Raw genomic sequence first — 24,255 nt, forward strand, 5'->3', positions numbered from 1 at the left:
CAGTAATTTTAATATCCGAAACTCAAACACTTGATACAGGTCATCGCTTAGTCGAGCACTTTCACTTGTTTACATTGTAAATCTCGTCTCGTTGTTGGTTTGGGCCAAAAGCAACACAACAGGCAACAGAAGAGAGGTGCGGCAAAAGATGTAACATTTCATTTTTATTTTCCTTTATTTATTGTTAAAGTGCAGCCACAACGAACTCACATTCACTTTTTTCTGCTTACACTTGTCCGCAATGGGGTATGTTCATTTTCATTTCATATCATTAAGCCAAATGGCATTAAAATTATTTTAAGGAAATTGAACTTGGAAATGTGTTTCAGAATATACGAATATTCATTTAATACAGTGAGTTTTTGAATTAAAAGAAAGTACATGATTTTTACTGAAAACCTTTATAAATAACAGTCAGCGTATTTTTTTAATTTAGACATTCTTAATCAAAAGTGATTTATATTAATGAAACTTTTAATGAAATGATTTTTATTGTTGATAGAATTTTTATTTCCGATTTTTTAATTCAAAAATAAATTAACTGCTGTGTTTTACTTTAAAACTTCAGAAAAAATTAGTCATGATTTTTTATATAACAGTTTAAGCTAATTAAAAAAACATTTTAAGCCCGTACATTGTTTTTTAAGAATGTAGAATTAACAATAATATTTAAGACCAATCGAATAAAAGTATATATTAAAAATTATTTATTCACATAACCTAATATCTCTATTAATTTTCTAAAATTTAATGTTAGCAAAGGGTATTTGCAAGTCGTATATTTGGTACAGATCGACAGTTCTCTGCACAAGGTGCAGGTCATAAATATGTTAGAGGCTCGTGTTCTGTTAACAGTCCATTGGACACCGCCCAATTCATGCTACACGGTCGCTTCAACCATTCACAATGGAGCGTAATATCGTTGCACCACCGCACCACCGCATTAATACACGCAGCACCGTTTAACTGGCCAACAGATTCGACCAACTTTACGTAATAGAGAGTACCAAAACCCAAGCCAAACTTAATGTGATTATCTTGTGAATCAGTCATTATAATTAGCTTTGTGATGTAAAAATATATCGAAAACTCGATTTTCGCGGAAGCCATTTTCAACTACTTCAACTTGATTATTTTTTTGACAATCAATCGAGTTTATTAAATTGATGCTCATGAAAAATCGATAGCTCATTTCTAATTTGATTCTGCATGGAAATTGGTAAATTAATTTATATTTTAACTAATTAATTTTAATTAAATTTATTTAATTAATTTTATTTATTTAATATTTGAATTTATATTTTAATAAATTAATTTTAATTAAATTTATTTAATTTATTTTATTATTTTAATATTTTAATTTATATTTTAATTAATTAATTTCAATTAAATTTATTAAATTAATTTTATTTATTTAATGCATTATATTTAATTAATTATTTTAATTAATTTAGTTAATTTTATTTAATTTAATTTATTTAATTAATTTTATTTTATTCAATTAGTTATTTAATTTTATTTAATTTATCAATTTTATTAAATAATTGAATTTTTTTCCACCACTGTCCATTTTTTACGTACTTGACACTTTTTCACAAAATTCAAACGGTCATAATTTTGTTAAGTCTAAGCCGATTTCCTTGCGGAATGTTAATTATGTCATTAATTGGCCTCTATTTTGTGCCTGCATTAAAATTTAAAAAATTAGATTTTTCAATCATTATCCATTTTTTCCTTGACCTTTTACCATTTTGTTGGCTGCATTAACCTTATATTATGAAACTGCATTAAGTTGATTCAAATTAAATGAGTTGTAACAATTATAGCCTATATCGAACTTTTTTCTAATGCAATATTAAGTTCATAGTTCAGACCAACAAAAAAGAGCAAGTTTCAAGAATTGTTTGAAAGTTTTCTTTGTCCTGGAATCATTAATCATGCGTTTGTAGTTGCAGCAATCAATTAAAGTGAAAGACAAACAAAAGTGGTGTGGCATAAACAAATAAAAGAGAGAGAGAGAGAGGGAGAGAGAGGGAGAGAGTAGTCAGTAACTAGAAGTCAGAACTCAAACCTTAAACATTTTCAAATTGTAACTGAAGGCGCAATGAACATATCGCAGCTATTGCAGACTTATCAGGATCGCTCCGGAGAGCAGACGAATCGCATAAATGAGTATGTGGCAAGGGCCTTGTTGCACGTGGTGCACAGTCACATAATGAGCGTGACCCCGTCGCTGGTCTTGACCCTGTGCTGTCGCGATAATCATACGTGCAACTTTTACAATGAAATGATGAGCATACTCTTTAGGAGCTGGGGCATTGCTCCGCTGCAGATTGTGACCGTGGAGCAGGGATTGGCAAGGCAACAGTTTGTGGCAGGACGCAGGCATTATAATTTGATATTCACCGACTCGTATGCGGCATTTGCAGAGATCGAGGTGGAGGCCTATTCCCAGGATTACAACTACAACGAATACTATTATATATTCCTGCAGGCGAGGGATCATCTGGTGCAGAGTGAAATGCGTCGCATTTTTGCACATTGCTGGCGACATCAGCTCATCAATTGCAATGTTCAGGTGCAGACGGCAACGGGTGAAATTCGACTGTACACCTATTTACCCTTTGATGATCACAGCTGCTCCAACATGACGCCGACATTGATCAATCATTACAATGGCACCCACATGCATTATCCTCGTCTCTTTCCCCGCAAATTGAACAACTTCTTTGGTTGCCACCTGCGTGTCGCCTTGTGGCATATGCCACCGTTCATCTAGCTGCAGGTCCCCGACTCCGACTCCGATTCCGACTCCGAGGCACATATCACCGGCGGTCTCGAGGGTCGGCTCCTGCAAACACTCGCTCTCCGGCTCAACTTTAGTATTGCGGGTCAATCACCGCCTCGGAATGGGGAACCCATGAGCAATATAGCCATCAAAATGGTGAGTAATACGAGTAACCACAAAAAAAATCATCTACACGAGGTAAAAGTCTAGTGACGAAAGCAATTTCTAGCCCAAAATTTCTGTTATCCAATTTAGTGACGAACAAAACTCAGTTTAATATAAAAATTTTAAATAAATAAATATAAATTAATAAAAAAAAATGTCATTGTGCACTGTGCGCAAAAAGGGTGAGCTTCTTTGTACATAAAAACTACTTATTGCGCAGTGCCGAATGCCAATTTTCGCATTTTTTTTATTTAATTTATATTTTTATTTAAAATTTTTATATTAAACTGAATTTTGTTCGTCACAAAATTGGATATCAGAAATTTTGGGCTAGACACGAGCAATAGACTTTTCACTCCAAAAATATTATATGTGCACAAATAATTTTTATTGAAATTCTCAAGGTCCTGAAATTCCGCTAGTCGATTTTATACAAATGTGTCCGGGCCGAATCGAATATATTTTATTTTTAAATAAAAGCATACTACAACAATCTAATATAAAATATTTTTAAATAGAATAAAAGTATAAATTAATAATCTAATATAAAATATTTGGAAATAATAATATTACAACAAAACTATTTGAAAATGTTTTATATTAGATTTTTTTTTATACCCCGTGTCCATTGAAAATGGGCAGAATGTATGTCACAGGCAGAAGGGGGCGTGGCAGACCCCCCCAAGTATATGTATTCTGTAAATATATGTACATATATGATCAGGATCTACAGCCGATTCGATTGAGCCATGCCCGTCCGTCTGTCCGTCCGGCTGTCTGTCCGTCCGTCTATCCGTCGATCTCAGAGACTAAAAGAGCTAGAGACTTCAAACTTGGTATGTAGGCTCTTGGATACCGTATGCAGATCACGCTTTTATTTTTCGGTCCTCTATATCATATAGCTGCCATAGGAATCCTAGGTCGAAAATGATGTTTTAGTATGAAAAGCTTCTTGGTTTTTTGAGATATCTTAACCAAACTAAAAGAATATGCATCTGGGCTGGTATTTTACATTCCGACCAAATTTGGTTCAAATCGGCTTACTATATCATATAGCTGCCATTGAGACGCTCATTTGAAAATCAAGTTTTACTATGAAAAAGTTTTTGGTTTTTTGACATATCCTTACCAAACTGATATAATATGCATTTAAGTTGGTGTTATATATCCTGGCCAAATTTGGTTCAGATCAGTTTGATATATTATATAGCTTCCATAGGAATAATCCGTCGAAAATCCACTTATAGTACGAGCGAAGCGAGCAGGGGGCGGAGCCCCCATGTTATATAATATTATTGTACAAAAAATAATTGAAAAAGAAAATAGCTACTCTCTGGTTAAGCATTTGTATTTCCTTATCAATGGGGGCATTCAGTTGGTAAATTTAAATAATCCTGATAATTGATAACTATTTTGGTATCGGCATAAAAAAAAAACATATGATACATTTTTTCGGGTAATGAATATATTCTTATATGGACCAAAGATTTCTGTAGTTACATTTTGTTATCAATGTTATTTTCCCATAATACTTAATTCCAATTCCATTTCAAATCACATTAAATAACTGAATATTTTGGATATTTTTGTAGTTGCAACGCAATGAGGTGGATCTGTGTTTGGGTGGTGTGCGTCAAACGGTTGCACGCAGCTTGTTGGCCACCTCGACGCACAATTATCATCAGACAAGCGTGAGGTTTGGAGTGCTAAGTGCCAGCTATAAGCTCAGCTCTTTCGATATACTGCTCTATCCGTATCCAACAACAATTTGGCTGGGAATTGGCGGTGTTTTCGTGTTGGCGGCATTACTCCAAGTCGCCATGGAACGTATCCTTCCAAGTTATCCGCTACGTTCCGTCATCGTTCACTGGCTGAATTTGGAGCTCATGTTTGTGGGCATGCCAATGTTGCAGACGCCGAGCTTTAGTGCCAAACGGATCTACTGCATCATGTTGATGTTCTTCACATTGCTCATACGCACCGTTTACCAGGGTAAACTTTATCATTTGATACGAACGCATCAGTTGAATCGTTTACCACAATCCATTGATGAACTGGTGCAGCACAATTACACGGTTGTCCTGTCCGATGAGATGCACGAAATGCTGAGCGAAATTCCCACAGTTCAGCATATGAAATTTCGACGACTCGGTGGGAATAGCAGTCCAATGGAATCGCTCGATTATTTGGCAGCACGACCGCATGACAATCGTCTTGTGGCTGCCACAGGATTCGATTTCTTTATGAGATTCAATCGTATGCGGGCCAACGAAGCGCAGCTGAAACAAGTGGCGCCAATTCAGTGTGAACTGATACCAGAGGATGTTATCGATCTGCAAATGACCATGTACCTGAGAAAGCATTCATTTCTCACCGATGAATTCAACGATCAAATCATGTGGATGCGTTCTGTCGGCTTGTTGGCATTCTGGGCACGCTGGGAGCTAGACGAGAGCTACTTGTGGACCGAGCAGACTTTTAACTTTGAAATGTTTGGACTGCAACAGCTCTATGCCATATTTCTAATAGTTCTAATCGGTTTATTGCTAAGCACACTGCTTTTTCTGCTGGAGTTGCTTTCGTTGCGATTTGCACATCTTCAACATTGGTTTCTATCACAATAATCAGTCAAAAATCATTTTATTCATTAGTATTTTGTACAGTGAACAATAAACATTAAATTAACAAGGAGTTTTCTTTTCATTATAAACTAGCAAGGAGATTTCTTTTTACTATAGAGCAATAATAAAATGCGCCTGATTTTACGCATCGCTTTCTCCGAATCAATGGTATCATCAAATGTTAAATACTTCATCTTATTTAGCTTCTCCTTCAATGCTTGGTTCTCGCATTTCCACATCGAAATGATATCATCAATGTCATCATCCTCGTCCGAAGAGCGTGAAAAAGGAAGTTCCTCAGTACTTAAACCATTTCTTGTCGGAGAACTTAAATCATCCTTAGCTAAGCTAAAAATCTTTGCAATCGGCTTAAGCGATCCCATTTCAGGTGTAGTAGATGTTATGGGTACCGTTAATGCCTGCGAGACTGAAGAAGATAGTTTCTGATCGGACGAAATAAGTGCCTTATGGGATGGAGCTGTTTCCTCGTGATATAAAGTTGATTTGCATTCGGAAATTTTTGAAATCTTGTATGAAGGAGCTGGTATCGTGAATAATGAAGTACCTGGTGTTTTGAATAAACTAGTTGGATGTAACGATCGATTTGCAACTGACAGACGTCGCTTGGCAATAGCCAAATCCGAGGCAAGTTTCAGTTTCGAGAGAGAACGCTGATCTGAACTTATCGGTTTAATTGGACACAATATCTGTGAACTGTCAGGTGGTATCAAAGCAGCGAATGGTGACGGTCGCTCAAGTTTCGAGTGTTCCTTAAGATCCAAAGTCGAGTGTTTCTTAATGTTCAAAGTTGAGAAGTGAAGAGAAGTTGGTTCTTTGTCGGCAGAAGTTGTAACCTTGTAATATGATTCCTTGCGGCTAGAATTTGGTTCCTTACCAGCACAAGGCACTTCTACATCGGCAAAATCTAATTTTTTGTGAATACCCGAAAGTTCCACTTCGGAAGTTGTTTCCTTATGATCGCAGGCAAATTTCATATCAGAAAAGTTCGATACCTTATCAGTAGCAGTTTTTATCTCATAGGAAGTATCGAATAATTTGGAAAAAGGTGCCGTTTTCTTGTACATAGTTGCTTCTTTATATAAAACTTCCAACATGGTGTCAAAATGTAGTTCCTTGTGGACATGAGTTGGTTCCTTATGGACTACAATTGAATCGTTGTCGGGAGCAGCTGGAATTTTGTCTAAAGGAGTTGCGAAAGAGTTGTGGGAAGGAACTTGTACCTTGTAAGGTGCAATCTCGAAAGAAGGTAAAGTTTTGACTGAAAGAGCTGCTATCTTCACTGAAAGAGCGGATGTCCTGTTCGATGGAGCAGACAGTTTGCTTGGAAGAACTATTTTCTTGTCGGAAAGAGTCAGGAATTTGTCTACGGCAGCTACCTCCTGGTGGGAAGGAACTTGTACCTTGTAGGGTGGAATCTCGAATGAAGGCGAAGCTTTGATTGAAAGAGCTGATGTCTTGCCTGAAGAAGCTGCTTCCATCCGGGAAGGAGCTTGTACCTTGTAAGGTGGAATCTCGTGTGCAGGTAAAGTCTTGAATGAAAGAGCTGATGTCTTGACTGAAAGAACGGATGTACTATCCGATGGACCAGCTTTTTGGCCTGGAAGAGCTGTGGTCTTGTCGGAAGCAGTTGGAAGTTTGTCTGAAGGAGCTGTTTCCATGTGGGAAGAAGCTTGTACCTCGTAAGGTGGAATATCGTATGAAGGTAAAGTTTTGAATGAAAGAGCTGAAGTATTCACCGAAGGACCCGCTTCCATGTGGGAAGAAACTTGTACCTCGTTAGGTGGAAACTCGTATGAAGGTAAAGTATTGAATGACAGAGCTGATGTCTTAGCTGAAAGCTCTGATTTCTTATCAGCAAAAGTCAATTTCTTGAGGATATAACAAAGTTCCTCTTCTGAATAAGCTGGTACCTTGCTGAATGAAGGTGTTTCTATGTGAACAGAACCAGATTTTACATCAGAAATGCCCGATCCCTCATCAGAAGGTGTTTTTATCTCGTTAGAAGAATCGCATACTTTGGAGAATGGTGCTGTTTCCTTGTAGATAGTTGCTTCTTCATATAAGGCTTGTACCATGGCGTCAGAATGTAGTTCCTCTTGAACAACAGTTTGTTCCTTGTGAGCTATTATTGACTCGTTGTTGGTAGCAGGTGAACTTTTGTCTGAAAGATCTGCTTCCTTAAGAGAAGGAGTTTGAACCTTGTTAGATGGAATCTCGTATGAAGGTAAAGTTTCGAATGAAAGATCTGATGCCTTGGCTGTAAGCTCTGATTTCTTAGAGGCAAAAGCCAATTTTATGAGGATACAACAGAGTTCCTCTTCTGAACAAGCTGGTACCTTGCTGGATGAAGGTGTTTCCTTGTGAACAGAACCAGAAGCATCTGAACTTTTGTCTGAAGGATCTGCTTCCTTGATAGAAAGATCTTGTACCTTGTAAGGTGGAATCTCGTATGAAGGTAAAGTTTCGAATGAAAGAACTGATGTCTTGGCTGAAAAAACGGATGTCTCATCAGGTAGAGATGCTATTTTGTCTGATAGAGATAGTGTCCTGTCAGATGGACCTGATAAAGGTAGTGTCCTGTCAGATGGACCTGGAAGTAGTAGGGTCTTGTCCAATGTGGTTGGTGCTTTGACTAAAAGTGCTGTTAATCTCTTTGATGGAGCTCGTGTATTGTCTGATAGAGACCGTTTCCTATCTGTAAAAGCTGGAGTCCTTTGCGATGGAGCTGGTGTCTTGCCTGAAAGATCTGCCGTCCTGTCAGATGCAGCTGCTTTCTTGACCGAATGCGCTGGTGTCGTATCAGATGGAGCTGAAATCTTGGCTGAAGAACATAGTTTATAGTTCGATGGAACTGGAAGTTTTCCTAGGAGAGGTGGTGTCTTGCTCGATGGAACTGGAAGTTTTCCTAGGAGAGGTGGTGTCTTGTTCGATGGAGCTGGTTGTTTGCCTTGTAGAGCTGTTACGGTATCAGATAGAACTGGTTTCTTGACTGAATGCGCTGCATCCATATCCGATGGAGCTGAAATCTTGGCTGACAGAGTTGGAGCTGGAATTTTTTCTGGGAAAGGTGCTGTCTTGCTTGATGGAGCTTGTATTTTGTCTGAAAAAGCTGGTGTCTTGTCGAATAGAGCCGTTTGTTTGCCTGAAAGCTCTGGTGTCGTATCCGATGGAGCTGGAATCTTAGCTAAAGGACGTGGTTTATAGTTCGATGGAACTGGAATTCTGCGTAGGAGGAGTGGTGTCATCTCCGATGGCGTTGGTGTCTTGACTAAATGAGCTGGTGTCCTTTCCGATTGAGCTGGAATCTCGCTTAAAAGAGGTGGTGTCCTGTCGAATGGAGCTGGTGTCTGTTCGGGAAGAGCTGATGTCGGTTTGGCAAGAGCTGGTCTCTGTTCGAAAAGAGCTGGTGTCTGTTTGGGAAGAGTCTGTTGGGAAAGAGCTGGTGTCTGTTTGGGAAGATTTGGTGTCTGTTCGGGAAGAGCTAGTGTCTGCATATGAAGAGCTAGTGTCTGTTCGGGAAGAGCAGGTGTTTGTTTTAGAAGACTTGGTATCTGTTCGGGATGAGCTGATGACTGTTTGGGAAGAGCTGGTTTTTGTTTGGGAAGATTTGGTGTCTGTTTGGGAAGAGTCTGCTTGGGAAGAGTTGGTGTCTGTTTGGAAAGAGCTGGTGTCTGTTCGGGAAGAGCTTTTGTTTGTTTTGGAAGACTTGGTATCTGATCGGGAAGAGCTTTTGTCTGTATGGGAAGAGTCTGTTTGGGAAGAGCTGGTGTCTGTCTGGGAAGATACTGTGTCTGTTCGGAAAGAGCTTTTGTCTCTTTGGGAAGAGTCTGTTTGGGAAGAGCTGGTGTCTGTTTGGGAAGAGTCTGTTGGGAAAGAGCAGGTGTCTTTTTGGGAAGAGCTGGTGTCTGTCTGGGAAGAGCTGGTCTCTGTTTGGGAAGGGTCTGTTGGGAAAGAGCTGGTCTCTGTTTGGAAAGAGCAGGTGTTTGTTTTGGAAGACTTGGTATCTGTTCGGGAAGAGCTGCTGTCTGTTTGGGAAGAGTCTGTTTGGGATGAGCTGGTGTCTGTTCTGGAAGAGCTGGTGTCTGTTCGGGAAGAGCTGGTGTGCACTCAGAAAGAGCTATTGTCCGTTCCAGAAGAGTTGGTATCTGCTCAGAAAGATATCGTATTTCGTATGGAAGAGCTTTTGTCTGTTCTGGAAGAGTTGGTGTCTTCTCAGATAGAAATCGTATTTCGTATGAAACACTTGGGATCCTGTTAGATGGAGCTGGGGTCCGGTCAGATGTAGCTAGGATCTCTTTTTGAAGGGCTGGTGTCTTTTTAGATGGAGCTGGTAACTTTTGTGGAAAAGATAGGGTCTTCTCAGATGGATGTTGTCTTACATCTGAAAGATCTAATGTATTCTCAGATGGAGATGGTATATCGTATAGAAGGACCGATGTCTGTTTTAATGCAGATGGTGTTTTGTCTGAAAGATCTAATGTCTGCTTTAATTTATATGTTGTTTCGTCTGGGCGAGCTGATTTCTGCTTAGAGGAAAGTGACATTTCGTTTGTAAGAGCTGGTGTCTGATTAGATGGAGCTGGGATCTCTTCTGGAAGTTCTAATGTTGGTGTCTTCTCAGATAGATATCGTATTTCGTATGGAAGAGCTTTTGTCTGTTCTGGTAGAGTTGGTGACTCCTCAGATAGAAATAGTATTTCGTATGAAATACCAGGAATCCTGTTAGATGGAGGGGATAGGGTCTTCTCAGATGGTTTTTCGTCTAGAAGGACTGGTGTCTGTCTAAATGCACATGGTATTCCGTCTGAAAGATCTAATGTCTGCTCAAATTGAGAAGTTATTTCGTCTGGGCAAGTTGATGTCTGCTCAGAGAGAAATGGAATTTCGTCTGTAAAAGATTGTGTCTGCTCAGATGGAGCTGAGGTCTCTTCTGGAAGCTCTTTGGATGTCTTTTTTGATGGTGATGTCTTTTTTGATGGTGATGTCTTTTTTGATGGAGATGGTTTTTCTTCTAGCAATGCTAGTGTCTGAAATTGTTTTTCATCTATCGTAGTGTCAGATGGAGATGATATTTCCTCTGGAACGCCTGTTGTGTTATCGGTTGTAGGTGGTACTTCGCCTGGAATATCGGGCGTCTGATTAGATGGTGATGGTATATCGTCTGGACGGTCTAGTGTCTGTTCAGATGAGAGAGGTATATCGTCTGAAAGATCTGGTGTCTGCTCAGATTTAGATGGTATATCGTCCGAAGGGCCTGGCGTAGTGTCAGATGGAGATGGTATTTCGTCCGGAAGAACTGTTGTGTTGTCGATTGAAGGTAATACTTCGTCTGGAATATCGGGCGTCTGATTAGATGGTGATGGTATATCGTCTAGACGGTCTAGTGTGTGTTCAGATGGGGGAGGAATATCGTCTGAAATATCTGCTGTCTGCTCAGATTTAGATGGTATTTCGTCTGAAGGGATTGGCGTAGTGTCAGATGAAGATGGTACTTCGACTGAAATGGCTGCTGTGTTATCGGTTGTAGCTGGTACTTCGTCTGCAATATCGGGCGTCTGATTAGATGGAGATGGTGTTTTGTCTGGAAAATCAGGTGTCTGCTCAGTCGGAGATGATATTTCGTCTTGAAGAACTGTGGTAATGTCAGTTGAAGATGCTATTTTCTCAGAAAGAGTGGGTGTTTGCTTACATGAAGGTGGTGTTTCTTCTGGATGAACTGGTGTCTTCTTAGATAATGATGGTGTATCCTCCGAAAGAGCTGGTAAAGTAGATCCTTCGGAAGAGACAACAGCTTCTTCGGAAAAAATATCAGTTGGTTTCTCGTCTAAAGGAATTGGTTCCTTGCCAGAAGGAATTGGTTCCTTGTCTGAAGAAATTGGAATTGGTTCGTCTAAAGTTGTTTTCTCGACTGCAGGAATTAATTCCTTGTTTAAGGAAATTGGTTCCTTATTTGACGGAATTGGTTCCTTGGTTAAAGGAATTGGTTCCTTGGTTGAGCGAATTGGTTCCTCGTTTAACGTAATTTCTTCCTTGTTTGAAGTAGGTTGTTTCTTGTTTGAAGTAATTTGTTCCTTGCTTGAAGTGACTTGTTCCATGCCTGAAGGAATTGGTTCGTCTAAAGGGGTTGTTTTCTCGACTGCAGGAACTGGTTCCTTGTTTAACGAAATTGATTCCTTATTTGAAGAAATTGGTTCCTTGTTTGAACTAATTTTCTCCTTGTTTGAAGGAATTGGTTCCATGTTTGAAGGAATTGGTTTCTGGTCTAAAGGAACTGGTTTCTGGTCTAAAGGAGTTGATTTCTTGTTTGAAGAAATTGGTTCGTCTAAAAGAGTTGGTTTTTTGACTGCAGGAATAGGTTCTTTGTTTGTAGGAATGGGTTCCTTAGTTGAAGGAATAATTTGTTCCTGGTTTGCAGTAATTGGTTCCTTGATTGAAGGAATTGGTTCCTTGATTGAAGGAATTGGTTCCTTGTTGGAATGAATGGATCTCTCGTCAAAAGGAACTGGTTTTTCATCCGAAGAAGTGAGTTTCTTATCGGTAGGCATGGGTTTCTCATCAGAAGGAATTGCTTTCTTGATTGCATGAATTGGTCTCTCGTCAAAAGGAACTGGTTCGCCGCTGTTCGCTTCAAATGGTTCGTTTTCGTCAGCGGTCTGAAGGGGCTCTATAGTTACCTGCCAATTCTGCAAATGGTCACCAATGGTCACTTCCTGATTATTATCATGTTGCTCATTATCTTTTGGCTTCTTCTCAGCAGCTTCTTGCTCAAGTCGCAGCTGCTCAAGTTTCATCTCCTCAACTCGTCTCTTCTGCTCAAGTCTCTTCTGCTGAAGCATTTTCTGCTGAAGTCTCTTCTGCTCTAGTCGCTCCTGCTGAAGTCTTTTCTGTTCAAGCCTCTTGTCCGAAAGTCTCTTCTGCTCAAGTCTCATTTGGTCAATTCGCTCCTGCTCTAATCGCTCCCGCTCAAGACGCTCCTGTTCAAGTCGCTTCTGCTCAAGTCGCTTCTGCTCAAGTCGCTTTTGCTCAAGTCGCTTCTTCTCCTGTTGCCCCTGCTCAATTCGCAGCGAGTCCTGTTGCTTGGAATCAAGTTGCTTCAGCTCAGCTTGTTGCGAATTGTAGTTGACATTGTAAAACTTGTAAAACCAATTTGTATATTTGTATTGAGCTCGTCCTTCCATCAGACCTTTCACCGGTAAGGCCGTGGTTACTTTCAGCGTTCCAAACGCCCGTTGTAAAATCGAAAAGTTGCGTTCAATCTCATGTTTTACGTTGGTTTTCATCACTTTATTCAAAGGCACAGCGTGCGGAAATAATTTGTGCACCATTTTACAATAGATATCGCCGGTTTTAAGCTCATTCAAGTCTTTTAGGTCTAGGTCCATCAAAGTGTTTATCCAAATTAACAACTGGCGTGCAGATTTTGTATCATTTTTGCACAACAATACATCCTGACAAGGTGGATAGCATTTGGGATCGCGTTCTTTTCTTTTCATTTTCTCAGTTTTTGATGAGTTGAGAATAGAAAAAAAAAGTATAAAACTAAAAAGAAGTTTTTATAAAAAAAAAAAAAAAAAATTGTAAACAAAAACTCAAACTTTTATACAAAACTTTTAATAGAAGTAGAACTTCCCCTTATTCGATTGGAATTGAAATGATTTCCAGCACAACAAATAAAAAATCTAAGGTCAATGTCTGCTTTGGTTCATTTAAATATTCAATATCGTATTCATGCTTGTCGAGTTTTAAAAATCGATGTATCAAGTTCAATAATTCTAAACCTATATTATCTTAAATAAACTCGAGTAATCGTACCACCTATAATGCGACTATATGTTATAGTATAGTAGATTGTATACATAGTATAGTTCTATAATTTTTATGAAATTTTTATAGAATATTTGATACATATAGACTACACGTATATCAGCGTCGAGTTTTAAAAATCGATGTATCAAGTTCAATAATTCTAAACCTATATATTCTTAAATTTACTCGAGTAATCGTACCACCTATAATGCGACTATATGTTATAGTATAGTATATTGTATACATACTTTAGTTCTACAATTTTTATGAAATTTTTATAGAATATTTGATACATAAAGACTACACGTATATCAGCGTCGAGTTTTAAAAATCGATGTATCAAGTTCAATAATTCTAAACCTATATATTCTTAAATTTACTCGAGTAACCGTACCACCTATAATGCGACTATATGTTATAGTATAGTATATTGTATACATAGTATAGTTCTATAATTTTTATGAAATTTTTATAGAATATTTGATACATATAGACTACACGTATATCAGCCGCATAATCTGAAAGATTGATTGAAATATCTTAATAAACTGTAAAAATCTTAATATTGATTTTGATTTTGTCAGATCATTCATATGGTAGATATGATATGTACTGCCAGCATCAAAGAGACGTAACTGTACCAAGTTTTAACAAGATAGCAAAGAAACAAACGGACAAGAGTATAGCAAGAACAATACTGAATATATATACTTTATGGTGTTTGTCATATCATCTTTAATGCGTTATACAATTCGTGACAAAATTATTATAAGTTAGAACATCGTTCAATGAGCTTAGCTACAGACTATAATAGAATTGTCGTGCATCCAGATAAAGAGCAATTCCAACCCAGAGCAAAGTATTCCACACGGACTCGAGCAGCAGCAGAAAGTGCGTATTCATGGAGGCGATGCGCCAATGCCAGGGCAACATTTTGTGCATGACAGTGTGGCCGACGTACATGATGATCGCATTCATGCCACATTCGGTGAATGGATAACCCGACCACACTTGCCGCACATCGATGACATAATAGAGCAACGATAGCAATAATAATGCCAACGCGACGGTTACAAACACAAAGGAAAGCGACCAAAGATTCTTGTTAACTGGTATGATGCCCTGTTCCTTGGAGAAGCCACAGAGTGCGCCACCAAGTAGACCCAATAATGTGGCACAGAGCAGCCACCGCTTGAGACGCGACTGCCAGGTGGCATGCACCAGCAAAGTGACACCTGCAAAGGCGCCCAAAAGTGTCTGCACCACGCTCAAAAGGCAGCCTGCAAGATAGGTAGATAGAGAGAGAAAGTATAAGCATGAGTAAGAGTGAAAGACAGAGAAAGAGAGAGAGAGATAGAGCATAAGATAGAAATAAGCATAATTTTATATGTTATAATTTCTATTACTTAAACAAAGTAACGCATTTTCTCCTAAGAATCCTATTTAAATCCAAACACGCTGAGATCATTTTATAGGGTGGGTATCCACTAGCGAATTTGCTAAGTTAATCGGTTTGTTCTGGCAAAATATTTAAAGATGTTGGAACTATTGGCATAAGATAAGAAAAAAGCATAATTTTATTTGTTATAATTTCTATTACTGTCGCATTTTCTCCTAAGAATCCTATTTAAATCCAAACACGCTGAGATCATTTTATAGGGTGGGTATCCACTAGCGAATTTGCTAAGTTAATCGGTTTGTTCTGGCAAAATATTTAAAGATGTTGGAACTATTGGCATAAGATAAGAAATAAGCATAATTTTATTTGTTATAATTTCTATTACTGACGCATTTTCTCCCAAGAATCCTATTTAAATCCAAACACGCTAAGATCATTTTATAGGGTGGGTATCCACTAGCGAATTTGCTAAGTTAATCGGTTTGTTCTGGCAAAATATTTAAAGCTGTTGGAACTATTGGCAAGCAGCTTAAACAGCTTCATGTTTTGCTCAATTTTAAAATATTTCTGAGATATTTGACAGCAATTGCACACATTTATGCGTAAATTTTTTGGTTGAAATTTCACACAATTAAAGTATTTTCTACACAGTATAAAAAGAAGCGAAATAAAGACTGTTTCACCGAGAAGTTTGTTAATCCACTGAATTAAATGAGATGCCAAAAAAGAAACAGCGATGTGTAAATCACCTAGATGACTTACAATAGTTGCTAGGGCAGAGACAGGACAAGAAAAATACCTACCAAAGATGCCCTCGGGATCAAAGGCTGTGGCATCATAGACATATTTGGCCGTGGGATGTTGATAGATGTGATTATTGCTGAGCACAAGCAAATCGACGTAACCGGCAGCGCCTCCAATGCAATTGGGATTTGCGGCATTATTTGACTTGCCACCAGGACCGAGATAGCCACGTGGACAGCCGGGCACATTGAGGCCAAAGGTCAAACCCAAATAGCTGGCAATCAGGGCTAAAAGCAGAGCCAGCTCGCCGCTAAATAAGCAGATGTCATAAATGGCACGCTGCCAGGCGCGTTGTGGACTCAACTGATCCCTGCGGCTGCAGAGTGTATGCACCACGCCCACAATCAGATAGGCAATGCCGAAACGCTGCAAAACGCCCATGAGACGCAGTTGCTCCAATTGCGGCCCATACGTTGAATTCAGGCAAAGTCCAATGGCAAACAATTTGCAAGCACGCCATAAAATGCGCAAGCAAATTCTCGATTTACTAATGCCGCGTCCAAGTTGTGCCTTTATGGAGAGCGGTATGCAGACGCCCATAATCCACAGGAAACTGGGAAACACAATGTCCGCCAGGTGGAGACCGTTCCAGGCAGCGTGCTCAATCCAATTGTAACCGCCGCCGCCGCTGTTCACGAATATCATCAGCACAATAGAAAGCCTGTAAAACACATTCGAAATCAGTTGAGTTACAAAAATACAGATTTCAAAAATCAACTTAATTGAAAAAAAATACAAACAGTAATGGGTGCAAAATCAAAATAGAGGCCAAATATTGATGAAAGTGAGATTTCGCAAGAAAATTGGTTTTCTTGAAAAATCTATGACATTTTAAAATCTTTGAAAAAGGATCAAGGCGAAAAATATGGGAAAAAAAAATAAATAAAATGGGCATCGATCGAGAAAAATTTAAGGTTCCAATTATATAAATCATCAAAAATATATTAAAAATATAAACTATTAATTCAAAATTTGATTCCATTAATTCAGTTGATATCGTATTTGTAAATAAGGTATAAAAGAATTTTGAATTTTACGTCTAATAAAATAGCTTTTTTTTGCGCTTTTAATAGATTTTTAGCTTCGAGTTTTCTAATTAAATTAGTTATTTGACTTTGATTTTTGAATTTCTGGCTACACTGAGCGATAGATCGTTGTGGAATCGATTGCTTACCCGCGAAACGTGTCCAGACTGCGCAGTCGCTTGCGCTGCGTCGCCTTGGCAGCGGCATCGCCTATGCTGTCCGCAGCGGCAGCGGCCTCGTCGTAACGGTAACGTTTCCAGGCACAGCTAACAAGCTTTAGCACTATGAGCAGCGCTGCCACCAGCACAAATACGGAGAGGAATGCTGTAAAACAAAAATAAAGAAGAGTGAGAGAGAGCCATGTTAAGGAAGAAGTGCTGTTTACACTCAAGCAAAAATGTTACAAACTTAAAAAATGATAAAAATTTAAAGAATGGTAGAAATAAACAAAATATAAATATCAACAAAAAGTTATTACTAATTTTATGCTTTATGGTACATGCTCATATTTATGCTAATAAATTACTATATTTTTAGTATCAACATTTCAATAGGCTTTTGGTAAATACTTCTAATTCTTTTCAAGTATTTATTGGAATAAGATAAGACTTCAAAAACGAGTAAGCTTAATAAAAGCTTATCAAAGTAAAACTGCTGTTAATTGCGTGTATGCATAATACTAAGTATATTGATGATATGCATTAACTTAGACTTATCTATGCCCCAAACAAAATATCAGAGGCTTAAATTAGTTTTACGTCTAACGTTTCAGTCTTAATGCAGGCTGTAAACCTGGGCATACACGTATGTAGGTGCACTGTTAATACTCTGTTAATTAATGTAATGAGCTACCAGATCGTTTAATTATTATCCAATGGTTTCAAAGTGTTACTTGGCATTAGATGAATTACATTTAATTAGTTACTTACCATAATTGATTGGTACGCCGGGTTTATCTACGGCAAAATCACAGCTGCCATTTGATAACAGTGTGAGATTATATACGCCGAATTCTTGAAGATCGCTGCGACGCAGCGCGCACAACGATGAGCTGAAGAGAGAGAAATCATTTAAGAAATAGTTGACTTAAAGCACCCACACATACATAAGCATTCAAACGAGTATATATGTACATAGTATACAATAGTCTATTAGATTATTGTACTTAAGTGAGCAGAGAGTGTAGGTTTCATTGTAAGAACAGTTGTTACACTAGGAAACAGCTAGATTCTAACTTTAACCAAACCCACTTTTGTTGATACACATGAAGTCGCAGATAAGCAAAATACACTATTAAAATGTTTTCACATTTTTCTAATATCCAGCTTTTTAAAGCTGTTTTTATTTACATATGTACATATACAAATAATGTAGATGAGAAGGTTTGCTGTTATTGTATGATATCTCGGCATCCCCATTAAATGTTATTTAATAAATCTTAGATACAATGAGTTGGATATTTTTCTTCGACATTTTTCAGTCAAAAAATTTCAAAACAAAAAAAATTTAATTTACTAAAAATAGTTGTAAAACTATTGATTTTAATGGAAAACTATGTATAAATGCTTGGCTTTTATAAATTGTGAAGTTTTTTAAAATTAGTTGTGACATTCTCGAGAAATTCTCAAAATAATTGCTCATATTTTAAAAACAGCTTTACAACCATAGTATTTTAAAATTAAAAAAAAAATAAATAAATCATATGTATTACAAGTGTATTTGAAAATAAGTGCAATTTTGTTGCCTAGTGTTATTTGGAAAGTGAAGAATAGTGTAAACAGATGACGATGATAATGCAAACGAAGCTGTATTGCAAAATCGTTATAGCTATATATAATAAGCTATAGTAAGATCGTAGTAACACACACCACACACACACACTTACACATTATCGTATGCATAGCGACCCTGATCGTGTTCATAAATTTTAAAACTCAAAGCAGAGGCTGAACTAAGCTTTAACGGTTCCAACGACGCCGACGAAGCAGCGGGCAGAGCTTTCACTTTAGTATAGGGGCACTGCAAAAAAGGGTACAAAAGTAATGAAAGCTTCTTGTGATTGGAATGTGGCGGGAAATGCAGTTAATAAACATACCGTATAACATTCGTCGGACAGCGTATACAGATAACTTCGATTCTCATAATGTGATTGCAGATACATATAGGCCTCGTCAACGTGCAGGTCACGCATATTCAGATTCCGCCATTGGGGATCCGTGTACTCCACCAAGAATGACATTGTGACTGCGCGACGAGGTCAATTAAAGTCCACTTCCACTTAAAGTCAAATTATTTTTGCAGTGCATGCGCGCACTCGATATTATTGACGCTGTTGGCGACTAACTGCGCTCAACTTGCTGCTGCAAAATTGCCATATCGACGCCTCTTTTTTGTTTTGTATATAAAAATGAAAACGAAACTATTTCGAGTGCGCAATAAAAACAAAACACAAACACCAACAACAACAAGCGCAATAACAACAATCATAAATAAAGAAAAAACAACAACAACAACAAACAAGTAGAACGGATATGTGCAGCAACGCGACGAGTGAATGCCCTTACAGAATGTTATGCTTAACATAACAGTGTATAACAGCAAACATATTGTTGTAAAAAATAAATAATACAAACATATGTTGTTACGTTAGATCCGTGCATGGGGACCAAATAAATATTACATATAAGTATAATATTTCTACAACCTATTCACATCACGTTACACTTTAAGTGATAAAATCATAACAGTCTCTCGTTGACAAGTGCATTGAAAACAAACTTGTTGCAGTGTTGCGTAATGGTCAAGCAGTGTTGTCAGTAGTAGTTAAAATGAACGGCTCAATAAAATGCACGAGTGAACTTATTTAATCTTTTATGAACTATGTCTTAAAATATTTTTTAATTGATTAGTATGAATTTAATTATCTTTAATATTATTTATACGTTAACTTTTTATGGTCTTTAAATTGAAGAATATGTAAATAACTCAGCTGAATAGTTAATGGTTAATATAGCTTACGAACTTATTCGGTGAACTGAACTAAAAGACACAAAGTCTAGTTCACAGATTAATGTCAATGTTATCGATAACGCTAAGGCGTCAAACAGCTGATTTGCCGATGATCCTCCAAAACAGTTGGCAACAGTGGTCAGTTTCCATTAATTGTTGCTGCAAATTTGGGCAAGGCCACACAGGCATATTATTTGGCTGTGTTTTCTTGCCCCCCCATCTAAAAAATAAATGGCCAACGCAACAGCTGCAAGTGGCAAACTGGAGACACGACGCTTGTGCGCCATTACATTCTTTGCAAAACTGCATCCAGGCGATGTATGTGGCAGCAATGGCCTCCCGCTCACACCGAATTCGATAGCGATTTTGGGGCGTTCCCAGCGTCTCAAGGAGCTGCAACATGAGAATTTGTGTCAGTATTTGGATGTGGTGCGCGGCAAGCATGGTAACGCCCACTCTCACTCTCTGTCTCTCTAAATGAATACATATATTTAATATGTTTTCCCTTAGAGCGCACTATTGTGGTCTCGGAATATGTGGGCTGCTCCTTGGAGGAGTATGTGAAACGTCATCAGGATGCACCGCTGAGCCAGACACAAATCTTGCGCATCTTTTACCAGGTGGCCAGCGGCATCAATGTGCTGCATGCGCACAAATTCCTTATACAGAATCTGGAGCCGCGTCACATACTGCTGGATGGTGCTGGCTGTGAACGTGTCAAGATCTTTAACTATGGCATGCATCATATGACCAAGGCGGGCGCCTATGTGCCATTTCCCATTGGCAACATACGCTATATGGCGCCAGAGCGTTTACTCGGCGCCAACGGCAGCATTAAGAGCGATGTTTGGTCCTGGGCCATGTTGTTGCTGGAGCAACTGCTGCAAACGGAGCTCTGGCCGAGATTGAAGCTCAGCAACATTGCCTGGAAGCTGTTGGCCTTTGTGCGGCACACACAGAGCACACAGTTGCTGGAGAAGATTGCACGTGAACATCAGCGCTGGGAATTGTATCAAAAGTTGCCCCTGGAGCTGCGAGAGCTGCTCGAGCGTTGTCTCAGCGTCTTGCCGGCACAGCGACCATTGCCTCAGGAGCTGTTGCAGCACAAATGCTTTGCCAGCATCTCAGCAGAGTTGAGCCAAGCCACGGGAGTGGAGTTGGACACGTTGCCGCTGCTGTTACGTTGTCCGCTGTCGCAGATTTATCATCTGTGGCAGCTGGCGGGCGGCGATGTGCAAGCGGAGCTGAAGAAGGAGGGACTGATTAGGAGTGAGGCGCCTATATTGGCGCTGCCACAGATTGTGCGCTTGAGCGGACAAAGCGTTTGTCCGCCACGTAGTCAATCCTATTTGATGGACGAGCGTGTTGTGCTGCTGAAGCTGCAAGCGTTGTTGCAACGTCTCAGTCGCTTGCCCGCCCACGTTTATTTTCCGCTGTTGCATGCGACACGTCAGCAGCAGCAGCAGCAACAACAACAACAGCAGCAACACATGTTGCAGCTGCAACAGCAACAACTTCCATTGTTAATACGAGAACGCGATATCGAGTATCAATTTCGACGCGTGCGTCTCTTTACACGACTCCTGCATGGCTATCCACATACGGCGGAGTTGTTGCAACGCGAGGCTGCCACTGACATTCCGCCCCTGCTGCGTGGCGCCATTTGGGCCGCACTCCTTGGTGTCCTGCCCAATGCGAGCTATGCGAAGATTGACAAGTTCACAGCGACCACAACGGATCGTCAGATCGAGGTGGATATACCACGGTGTCATCAGTATGATGAACTCCTCTCCTCACCCGACGGACACCGCAAGCTGAAGCGCCTGTTGAAGGCGTGGGTCACCGCCCATCCTCAGTATGTCTACTGGCAGGGATTGGACTCGCTAACTGCCCCATTTCTCTATCTCAACTTTAACAATGAGGGTGAGTGCAAAGCAGCAGAGTTTCTCCCGATATCGTACTCACTAATTACTATATGATCTGTTCTCCATTGTCACATTATACCATTTGATTAATGAAGTAACCAACTTCCAGCATAACTCAAAGCAGCGCCAAAACTTAACCGATTTTCAAGCGGAATATCATTTTGATCTTGGTTTGGCCTCTAAATTGATTCTGCATTCACGTTTTTGTTATTTAGAAAATTCTATATTTTTCGATCACAGACATGGTTTGATGGTAAGGGTCCCCCCTTTGATATTTAAAAAATTGAAAATATTAAATCTCAAGTTTTCACTTTTAATCAACTCCTGATATCGTAATTAGCATAAAACAACTCTTTAAACTTGATTCTGGGACCCTTCATTTTTCTGTAAAAAATCATGTGAAATCTGACAAAAATTTTGACTTGTAAAGTTGTTAGGTCCAAGCTCTGACCAACTTCAAATTTCCATAACTTTGTCAAAACTTAACCGATTCTTAAACGGAATGTCATTTTAATCATGGTTTGGCATTTAAATTCATTCTGCATTTAAATTTGATTTATTTTGTAAAAAAAATTATTTCCCTCTAAATCTTAGGTTCGATGCTAAGGGTCCCCCCTTTGATATTTTGAAAATTGAAAATTTTAAATCTCGAGTTTTCACTTTTAATCAACTCCTGATATCGTAATTAGCATAAAACAACACTTTAAACTTGATTCTGGGACCTTTCATTTTTCTGTAAAAAATCATGTGAAATGTGACAAAAATTTTGACTTGTAAAGTTGTTAGGTCCAAGCTCTGACCAACTTCAAATTTCCATAACTTTGTCAAAACTTAACCGATTTTCAAGCGGAATGTCATTTTAATCATGGTTTGGCATTTAAATTCATTCTGCATTTAAATTTAATTTAATTTGTAAAAAAAATTATTTTCCTCCAAATCTTGGGTTCGATGCTAAGGGTCCCTTTGATATTTTGAAAATTGAAAATTTTAAATCTCGAGTTTTCCCTTTTAATCAACTCCTGGTATCGTAATTAGTATAAAACAACACTTAAAATTTGATTCTGAGAGGTTTTATTTTTCTGTAAAAAAAATAATGTGAAATCTGACAAAAATTTTGACTTGTAAAGTTGGAAATATTTCTTGTCACGTTTTACAAAAAATAAAAGACATAAACTATCATTGCGATCTCTTGTTGCTTTTCTTTTTCAGAACTTGCATTTCTGAGTTTGTTTCGATTTATACCAAAATATCTGCAGTGGTTTTTCCTGAAAGACAACTCGGCTATCATTAAGGAATACCTGAGCAAATTCTCGCAACTGAGTGCATTTCATGAGCCGCTGCTTGCACAGCATTTATCGAGCATCAATTTTATACCCGAACTGTTTGCCATTCCCTGGTTCCTCACCATGTTCTCCCGTAAGTAAAATGTGCTGATATTTTAATACAAAAAATTGATGTTTTGTATTTTTTTTTAAATGTAGATGTATTTCCCCTGCACAAGATACTGCATCTGTGGGATAAATTGATGTTGGGCGATAGTTCGTATCCGCTTTTTATAGGAATTGCGATATTGAAACAGCTGAAGAGCACGCTCCTCAGTTCCGGCTTCAATGAGTGCATACTGCTCTTCTCCGATCTGCCCGATATTGTGATGGAGAACTGTGTGATTGAATCGCAAAAGATGTACGAATGCACGCCCAAAAGCATTACACATCGACAACATGCATTGCGCACACAGGCGCCACATGTTCTGGTAATTGTTGCTCTCTTTATAAATTTGGTTAATTTTAAATTGTATATATTCACTTGCAGGACATTGGCCTGACAGAGGTGGAGCTGAAGCATTTGCAGTCGGAGCAATGTCCCAGAATAAGTGCCAAGGATGTGCATCAATTGTTGTTGCAGGCACCCAATGAATTGGCATTAATCGATCTGCGCAGCGTTGTGGAATATTCACGTGTCCATGTGCCGCACAGCATTAATATACCCTTTGCCACGGTCCAGCTGGGTGAACAGCGTCTGGAGGCACTCAATGTTCCCTATTTGGATGCACAACTGCGTGGTCGCATTGTCGTCTGTGTCAGCAATATACATCAGCATGCCGTCGAGGTAGCTAAACTTGACTTTATCCCTGAATCCACTTGAATTCTAATCCCTTCTCTCTCTGCAGTTCTCTCACTTCTTGGTCGCCTGTGGCGTACTGCGCACCTGCATTCTACACAAGGGCTTCAATGTCCTGCATTCAATTGAGCCAAATATACTCATCTCGAATTGATTGGAGTTATATAATAGTTGTTTTGTTTAAGTTAATGGAATCTGATTCCCATTCCCCCTACTCGCTTTGCTCGTCTGTGTAGCTTAAGCTCATCTATTTAAAGTGTACTTTATGGCAAGCAATTTTTATTGTATGTAAATAAGCATATTGTATTGTATTATCAAAGTTTTATAAATCTGCATTCTACTCGAATTCAAATTCAACAGACTCTGTCAAGTGTGCAGCTTCTTGATGTTAATGTTGCTGATACTCCGCTTACATCCTCCGTTTTGCGTTAACATTAAGTTATTGTTACATTCCAATCCAAAAACTACATTTGCTTATTGATTGAGAAATTAAATTCGCCTACTCAAAGTTCATCCCTTTGCGTATAAAATTTATACTAAACAAACCAAAAATGGCGGGCAAGTCGACAAC

General features: G+C 38.7%; 4 protein-coding genes across 4 annotated transcripts; 2 read left to right on the plus strand and 2 right to left on the minus strand.

The window, feature by feature from the left end:
• The first annotated feature begins 2,104 nt into the window (after window positions 1-2,104).
• Window positions 2,105-5,577, plus strand: LOC117785668. The gene is given in 2 exon segments (XM_034623824.1): window positions 2,105-2,944; window positions 4,546-5,577. Coding segments are annotated over 2 exon segments (1,872 nt in total).
• Window positions 5,578-10,461: 4,884 nt separating this feature from the next.
• LOC117785680 (cell surface glycoprotein 1-like) lies at window positions 10,462-12,875 on the minus strand. The gene is made up of 2 exons (XM_034623859.1): window positions 10,644-12,875; window positions 10,462-10,497 (listed from the first exon to the last, which is right to left on the minus strand). Exons 1-2 carry the CDS (start codon window positions 12,873-12,875, stop codon window positions 10,462-10,464), a joined length of 2,268 nt encoding a protein of 755 aa, XP_034479750.1.
• A 1,232-nt stretch (window positions 12,876-14,107) lies between these two features.
• LOC117793802 (heparan-alpha-glucosaminide N-acetyltransferase) lies at window positions 14,108-19,054 on the minus strand. Its single transcript, XM_034634224.1, has 6 exons — window positions 18,725-19,054; window positions 18,515-18,648; window positions 17,559-17,680; window positions 16,779-16,953; window positions 15,604-16,265; window positions 14,108-14,681 (listed from the first exon to the last, which is right to left on the minus strand). The coding sequence occupies exons 1-6, from the start codon at window positions 18,866-18,868 to the stop codon at window positions 14,200-14,202; spliced, it is 1,719 nt and encodes a 572-aa protein (XP_034490115.1). The 5' UTR covers window positions 18,869-19,054; the 3' UTR covers window positions 14,108-14,199.
• Window positions 19,055-19,759: 705 nt separating this feature from the next.
• Window positions 19,760-24,043, plus strand: LOC117793793 (TBC domain-containing protein kinase-like protein). Its single transcript, XM_034634205.1, has 6 exons — window positions 19,760-20,083; window positions 20,149-21,561; window positions 22,773-22,979; window positions 23,045-23,316; window positions 23,376-23,672; window positions 23,734-24,043. The coding sequence occupies exons 1-6, from the start codon at window positions 19,870-19,872 to the stop codon at window positions 23,836-23,838; spliced, it is 2,508 nt and encodes an 835-aa protein (XP_034490096.1). The 5' UTR covers window positions 19,760-19,869; the 3' UTR covers window positions 23,839-24,043.
• Window positions 24,044-24,255: the final 212 nt, after the last annotated feature.

The sequence above is a fragment of the Drosophila innubila genome, chromosome X, assembly GCF_004354385.1.
Source record: "Drosophila innubila isolate TH190305 chromosome X, UK_Dinn_1.0, whole genome shotgun sequence".
NCBI classification, from domain to species: domain Eukaryota; kingdom Metazoa; phylum Arthropoda; class Insecta; order Diptera; family Drosophilidae; genus Drosophila; species Drosophila innubila.